We start from the raw sequence: 8,122 nt of genomic DNA, 5'->3' as shown, positions 1-8,122 counted from the left end.
AAATATGCGATCGCAGAGTGGACCGCAGAGTTGATGTGCGGCCCGCAAAATGGACCGCAGAATTGATCTCCAAAAACTAGGTTGTTTCGAGTTAGGTCTGCAGCCCGCGGATTTGTTCTACGGTCGCATAATGCACCGCAGAACTTCCCTCCAGAAATCTCCATGATTATTCTGCGATGTATTATGCGGTCCACAAAACGATTATGCGGCCGCATAAAGGTCCTAAAATTAACTCAAGTTTCTGCTTCACTCTGCGACGCTTATGCGGCTCGCGGAACGGTTTTGCTTTCGCGAAACGGACCTCATAATTGCCTTCTTCTGCCAAAAATTTTCATCAACAATTTAGTGCATTCTTCAACCCAAAAAGTCCGTACCGCGACTCGCAGACTCGCCGCGAAGAATCTCTACAATCATCAACACATAAGTCTACTTCGGCATCACGAAACCCCAGATTTTCGGTAAAATTTTACGGGGCCTTACATAAACTCAGGTGCTTCTGAACTCTAACACATTGCTCCATGTGACTGCAATAACAACCATAACTTCGATAATAAATCTTATGTCACGATCCAAAACTCAACCAAGTAGTGATGACACCTAACCCAACCTGTTAGGCAAGCCAAACAATATAAGTTACTACTAAAATCAACAATATTATTATTACAATATATTAGAATAGAAAGAGTTTCGACATGGCTGCTTCATGTCAAAACTTTTCTAGCTGAGGGCATATCTGTCTGTTCAATATAATTTCCTAAGCAACGTGTCCGTCGACCTACAACTGAACAACCACGTATCACTACTCCACTTCTCTCTCTCTCCTACTCTAGCATCTTCCCTATCTTATTTGGTTAGAACTCCCTCTACCTTTATTAGTTCTGTTAATTGCTCGAGTTTTAGCATCCTCTCTGCTATTTACTTTGTTTGTTCGTTTAATTTTTTGGAATGTTTTGTCATGTAAAATCATTTCTATACAAAGTTCCTGACTCTATGGCATCAAAGACTTTCTGGCAAGCACACAAAATCGTGGAGATTCACCGATTAATTCATCTTCCGCCATAATCAAGATTTGGTGAAATTCTGAAAATGGTATGCGTTTCTTGGCCTTATTTCTCGCTTCTCATAATTAAATCTGGGTATGGATAGTTTTAGCTACTATGATTGAGTTGATGGCCTTGAGCTATTTGATCTTTTTTGTAGTTGAGCCCTGTACACGATAGATTCGAGAAGAGGAAAAATAAGCTTGCTAGCAGTTCATTCCAACTCGCATGTTTTCAATTTTAACTGTGTGTCTATTATTATATTTCTGTGTTTTAGTTAATGGGACGAAAGTTATAAAATTCAAGCCATTCCAAAAATTTTACTATTACTCAAAGTGTGGATTTTAATTTCTAAATATCTTTTTTTTATCTACCCATTAAATAATTGAGTTAAAATATCCCCTTAAATTCAAATTAATTAGTCTATTCAATCGAATGTTTAAGTTGAATTTGTGTATGGCAGAGAATATTTTTTCTGATCAAATTAGAATCAAGGAACCATTTAGTTTACATGTTCTGAGTTTGTTAATGTATTTTATCTGCTTTGAATGTCCTGAAAAGCGTTTTTATTTTGATGTGCAGATTTCATTGTCTCGGTTAAAAAAGTGGATAGAAACAAGAAAAGTAATAACTACTGAGCAATTCCAAATGTAGTTTAAGCATTGTTTACCCAATTTCTAAATTTAAAATTTATTTGTCTAAAAGCTCTATTTTGTTTTAAGTGGCGGAATTGTATAAACTAAAATGAACTTGTAGCCAAGAATTATGAAAACGGAGAATTGATCCTAAAATATTTAGGAAGCTTCTTGTCTAAACACAAAGTCACATCCAAACAACATATATTTTACTTTAAAGTCATGCTTTTACAAGTTCGTAGCGGGTAAGTAAAATGACAGTCTTTCATTTCACTTTCAGTAAAATTATCATTTGCTAATTTCTTTCACATTCAGTGATATCTGCTGTTGTCTATCAATATCTCTCTTTCTTTTACCCTCTATCTCTCTCTTCCTCTTCTTTTATATATTCTTCAGGTATTGCATTTCTTTTCTTTTATCAGGATTAAGGGAGACTCAAGTGGAGAACATGGAAAAGAAACACTTAGCCTGATTAACAGGTGAGCAATGAAGCTTTTGGTCAGATTTTATCCTTGAATTTCTGTTTGATTTGTTGCTAAATACAGTGAAGTTTGCGTATTTTAGTTTCATATTAGCGTTTCAAAGTTACTGGATTGAATAGTCATAGTTGCTCCTACGCGGAGGTTGTGTTGAGTCTCCTATTTGATTGATATGTTTACGACTTCATTATTTGCATTTCTCTCTTTTAATGGTTTGCCACTTTGGTGTTCTTGCTTGTTCGAACTCCTGGTAACTTTAAGTCAATGCGATTAGCGAAAATTGCTTTGGAAATAGCTGCATGGTTCATGTGCTTACATCAAGTTTCTGAATTACTAGAAGAGGAGAGAGATTTTATGCACGTATATAACTTGAGCTTGCAAATGCTTCAAATTGATAAGAGTACTGACATGGGAGATTATACGATCTCTTCTCTAATTGGTGCTATCTTGAGGGATTTTATGTTGCGTGTCGTAAATATTTAGTAGATCTCCAACACTAAAAGGATACCAAAACATTTAGTAAAAGAGCATTTTTGTACAAACGATAAATTGAAATTATGTCGAATAATTCCAAGAACTTCAATTATACTTCTTGTATATGTGTATATTATAACAAAAGCCAAAGACAAATACGAGATATTGTGAATTGTGCACCAACAAATATAAAAAAGGAACGAAAAAGATGTAAATAAGGAATAACAGACATCCCAGAAAAATGAGAAGTGATAGACTCTCGCATAATGAGAAACCTGAGAATGGAAAATGATTGGTATTTACCATCCTTGACCGAGTCCATTCTAAAACAAAACTGAAATATATTTGTTTACCTAAGAGTCTCAAGATAAAGAAGTGTCTTTTCCCCTTTGCCAGGGTTAAATAAAAGCATTATCCTGCACTTCATCGAATAAGTTAAAGATGACAAAGCAGTAAACCCATATGACACTAGCTATAGAGAAAATCAAAAGAAACTACCAACAATCATAAAAAGTTAAGAGAAAGGCCTAGAAATAGAGGGGTAAATAGAATGTCTGTGAATAAAAACAAAGAAGGGTAGCTTGGTTGAAGAGTAAAAGGGATCCAATGCGGGTAAAAGGGTTGATTCACCTGTATTTTCATAATTGATTGGTGTTTATTTGTTTTCTGAAGGTATAAAAGTGGTAATATAAGTCTTCTCATAGTTAAATGATATTTTGGAATGTCAGAGGTTGGCTACCAAGTTGGGTTCTATAGCAAGTTACTCATTGCTGATGGTTAGGTTGTGCTTGTGTGCTTGAAAATATAAACAATTCCTATGCATTTGGGTATTGTATTTATAATAGTTAACGGTGGTTGGACAATATTTCTAGATCCATACACTATTCGTATGTCCTCTTCCACACATATTGTACAGAAAGTGCCATATTATGCCCATATTGTATTTTTTTTGTTATGGTTATCCATGTTTAATTCATTATGGAGCACTATTTCACTTCCATTAAAATATGGATAATATTTCAATTTCGGTTAGGCTGGAGACCTCTTGGTTTATGTCAAGATATTGGTCATATTTTCTCCGCGTATTTGAGTAATTAAATATGTTATGTTAAAGCTCTAGATGTCTGCCTTCTAAATGAGTTATTCTATTGACAAAAAAGCTTATGACTTTCCTAGAAAGGGTATGAACTGAGGGAGAAATTCTTAAACAAGACGTATATGCTTAGAAGCAAACTGCAGCACACGATAGCTTAGGTTTGTCTAAGATTAATCCGTTGAGAAAGGAGAGATAGAAGATGCTTTGATGGTGGCAAAACTTTACTTCAACATCTGAATATCTTGCTTTATTTTTTGTACTTTTGGTGTAAATCTTTGAATATATTAGTATTAGTAAATATAAAACGAATACTAGAATTTTAGTTTTCTCTATAGCTAAAAGCATTGGTATGTCTTTGGTCTTTTGCACCATACTGAACAAAGAAAGGGTATTGACTTGCTTACTGACAGAGAAAAGCCTGAGTTTTTGACTTATTTGTGATTAATTTGCTTGGAAACCAAAGTGATTTGTCGAGCTTTGTTTTGGCAACCCTTTGTGTTACCATTTGTTTTCTGCTAGATGAATTATTTCCTCAACTAAGATACTGCAGTTAGAGTCTTTTTACTTGTCTAATATCTATACATGAGGCAATTCTGTTTGTGTGGTTTTGACTTGTAGGATTATGATGGCGAAATTTGCTAAGATATTAAGCATGACGGATAACATTGTTGTTTCTACTTATTTGATTCTGGAATTGAAGTTTAACTTCCAGAGGTTGTTGTGGGCATATCCAGTAGAATGCCGTCCAGTATTGGAAGACTGGAGAAGAGTTATCAGACTATTGTAGACAGATGACACTTGAGCACAGTTGGCTCTTCTAACCAATATATTTTAGCTTCACACTTCATGTACGAACTTTTTTATGCACATGGAGAGTTGATTGCTTCACATAGAAAGAAAATTGTTTTTATGATTGCCAAGCTAGAAAAATGCAAAATGTACTGTATGTTGAAACTTGAAACCTTCCAATCGTGGCGCCCGTGTACCTTTGATATGAACTGACTCATCATGAAATGAATGTGATTTAAATTTAATTACGTATAACTGCTTTAAAGCACCGCCCCACAAAAAGAATATGAAATTTATAAATTTAATATATATAGAAAAGAGAAGGTTTCGACTTGTGGGGTTATCTGTAATTAAGACAAAAGGTGATGACATTTTTGACTTTATCTCATTTGCCCTTCAGTTGTCGTGGTCCCTCACGCGTAAATTTGCAAATGCTAAACTTTTGGTCCTTTCCATTAGGTGTCCTTTCCATTTGTTCCTACAAGTCACTGCACGTGACTCCACATGTCTTTTATCCAAAAGACGCACCAAATAAGCTTTTCCTCATTCTTTGTTCCCATTTTCTGCTAAATGCCTTCTCACCTTCTTCACTCCTGTAAAGAAGCCTTTCAGTTCTCTTCATCTTATTTTTTTTTTTTTTTCATTTTCTCGGCTGGGTGTTCTGCTTTTTGGTCTGCTATTCTCTCAATATTGTCGGAAGAACTAGCACAAAGAGGCTCATCATCTAATGTTTCTTTATTTTTGTTCTTATTTTGACTTTTTTGTTGTGCGTAGAGATTCTGATACTATTAGTGTTTTTATTAAGTATAGAAGCTTATTCTTTGTTTACCTCTGTCAGCGAAGTTTTTCTCTTCCTCTTTGCTGGTAGGTTCAAAAGGCTATTCAGTATTGAAAAATTCATTGATACTTTATATAAACGTAGAAATCTGAATGTTGAGGGATATAAAAATTTGATTGGTATTAAATCATGTATTCGTATTCAAGTCTAAGCATTTTATTGGTCTAACTTTTCCTTGCCTTTTGGTTCTTTAACGGGACATTATTTAACAAAGCTTTTAATGGAGCCTAAACTAGGAATATACTTATATTTTGCATAATTTTATATTGCTTGTACCCAATGTTAGCTATAGTTGCTGATCTTAGTTTCAGTGATCCCTTTTTGACAAGAAAGATATAAGTTGGACCTTTTTATATGCTATTAAATAATTGATTGCTCCATCTTCTCAAGTTCGATCAGTCATAAATTCCTCTGTCAGAACAGTAATAGTTTTCATCTCTTTTTTTCCAGCTTGTGAACACCGCTAAAGTTGAAAGAGATAAATACTGCTAAAAGATTCTTTTGCCTAAACAGTCTATGAGAGCTATGCATTCTCTTAGAAGGGAGTTTCACTTTTTCCTCAAGGATATTGATATATTGACAACATCAGTACCTTTTATGATTATTGGAGTTACGACGAATATCATCTTCGATCAAGTATCTACTATGGGTTGCTCCTGGAATCTGTTATGTTATGGTAAAACATTGCATCTTAAATTTCTTATTGCATTGTAGGAAGTATGGAATTAAAACAAGATAGGCCAAAAGCCTTCTTTTCGACATTAAAAAAAATGATTGTTTTCTTAATAATGATATTGTTGAACAGAAAGAATAAAAGTATATCAATGCAAAAGCGAAGAATTCTATGTAATTTGTACTTTTGTAGTAACTATAGCTGTAATGCTATTGTTTAACGCTTCCTTCAACTTCTTACTTGCAGATGAATTAACCAAAAGTTTCTTTTTCCTTTTGCAGTTAAAAAAGTTCCAGCACGATGTAAATCAAATGTATGGATCCGACAAAATCAAAGATGATGTAGTGCATAGAGCCTCGTGTATCAAGGTATTTCAACAATAAATAAAAATGAAGCGTTTTACATATCATGTTATCCAACTATTCTTGAGTCAAATTTTCGGACCTTAGCATAAATCTGAATAATATTCAAGTCAACATGGATCATGCATGAGATCAAATTGGGTTACTTGAAGGACACTATAATGCTTAAGAGCCATTATGCCAAATGAAGGAAAAATACTTATAGAGAAATTATATGAAGTGGGCGTAATTTTTTCAATGATTATATTCCAGTACACTTGGTTTATCTCTAATTTTTTATCATTGCTCACCGTTGGACTCGGCAATACATTGAAAGATTAGAAGAGCATGTTTTAGAGCTTACTGTTTTGAAGGATCTGAGGAAATGTATTTAAAATCGCTTATTACCTTATCGAAAAGTATACTAAAATTGCTTAGTCCAGCAAGAGGTCTCTAAAAATCTTGGAAGGGGAAGATTACCTTTTTGTTGATCAAAACCTTCTTGGAAGGGAATCTCAAAACAATTCAAAACATTTATAGCTTCTTATTCTTTGCAGTAGTTGTTGCTTTGTCTACTTTAGACATTGAAATTTGTGAGGTCTGTGGGTCTTTGGCTACTTTTAACTTGATAAGTTTTATTTTGTTTAAGAGGCGTAGTTAGTATTGACAATCTGCATTTCTATTATGTATAAGGAAAGAAGCTGCCCGCTCTTTTCGACATATCTCCTTGCTGGCAAAGGATAGGTATGTTGTTGTGTTTTCAAATATATTACCCATTTGATTATTAACTTATGCTGGCCAGAAAAAGATTTCATTGGTCATTTGTACTTGGAAACCTTGGCAATCTCTACTATGGAGGTTTTATCATTTTGCTCTGCTGCTTTCAATATCCATTTGGTACAGTTCATTTTCTGTGTTGCAGCATCACTATCAAGTCTTCTGTCAAGGAAAGAAGGTGGTCCTGAATTGAGTTGTATATGCAATTCCAACCTACAAGATAACGCAACCTAATAACAAACACTATTGAGCAATTATAGAGCTCATCGGAAGGTGGCTAACAAGATATCCTTGCATCAAGTAGCAAGTTGAAATAGAGCACAAGTAGAGTTGGAAGAGCAAAATTATGCTCATGTTGTATAAAAACTCTTTTGGATTATGGTCATCTATTTTGATTTCAATACGAAGTACTGTATCTACTATCATCATCGCAAGTGAAAAATAAAACTAAATTCATGTTGGGCATGTGCTGGCACAGGCCATTGCCACCTAGTATATTTAATAAATACTGCAATGGAATTCAATACAACTATCCCAAGGACCGGTAGTACAAGTCATGAGTCACTATGATTTAGATTTACAAAGCTGGTGAAAGAAATAAATACTACATTTGTTTGAAAGTTACATAAAAAGAAATGAAATCCTAAGCTACCATGGACAAAAAGGTAGCATGAATCCGGCATACTGGTATGTCTCCAATGTAAAGCTCCATCTTCATAACTACTCAGCTCCAGAATTTACACGCAAGGTGTAAACGTGTAGTATGAGTACAACTCCAGAATCTACACGCAAGGTGCAAACGTGTAGTATGAGTACAACCGACTCCATGTGCTCAATAAGTATCTTGATTAATCTTAGAGAAGTAGTGACAGGTTTTTTTTAAGTCAAAAGATACTCACTTGCAGAACTTGTGCAACACGATAATATGTATAACACAGAGAAAATATTCCATATAGACAATTACTATATAATGAATATCA

The 8,122-nt window shown here is 34.3% G+C and overlaps 1 protein-coding gene across 11 annotated transcripts; it reads left to right on the top strand.

Annotated features, from left to right (window-relative positions):
• Nucleotides 1-806: 806 nt before the first annotated feature.
• Nucleotides 807-7,607, top strand: LOC104115922 (uncharacterized). 11 transcript variants are annotated; one of them, XR_011410873.1, is made up of 6 exons: nucleotides 807-1,089; nucleotides 2,098-2,154; nucleotides 5,802-5,987; nucleotides 6,306-6,392; nucleotides 7,059-7,109; nucleotides 7,288-7,607. XR_011410873.1 is itself a non-coding variant. In XM_070185588.1 (6 exons), the coding sequence occupies exons 3-6, from the start codon at nucleotides 5,868-5,870 to the stop codon at nucleotides 7,374-7,376; spliced, it is 342 nt and encodes a 113-aa protein (XP_070041689.1). In that variant the 5' UTR covers nucleotides 949-1,089; nucleotides 2,098-2,154; nucleotides 5,802-5,867; the 3' UTR covers nucleotides 7,377-7,564. The 11 variants fall into 11 exon arrangements, 5 of the variants coding, with proteins under 5 accessions (XP_070041689.1, XP_070041691.1, XP_018633103.1 ...); XM_070185588.1 differs by having other exon boundaries at nucleotides 949-1,089; nucleotides 7,064-7,109; nucleotides 7,288-7,564; XM_070185590.1 differs by lacking the exons at nucleotides 807-1,089; nucleotides 2,098-2,154 and adding an exon at nucleotides 4,433-4,572 and having other exon boundaries at nucleotides 7,064-7,109; nucleotides 7,288-7,564.
• Nucleotides 7,608-8,122: the final 515 nt, after the last annotated feature.

The sequence above is a fragment of the Nicotiana tomentosiformis genome, chromosome 9, assembly GCF_000390325.3.
Source record: "Nicotiana tomentosiformis chromosome 9, ASM39032v3, whole genome shotgun sequence".
NCBI lineage: Eukaryota > Viridiplantae > Streptophyta > Magnoliopsida > Solanales > Solanaceae > Nicotiana > Nicotiana tomentosiformis.
This window is presented reverse-complemented; position numbering and strand designations above follow the sequence as displayed.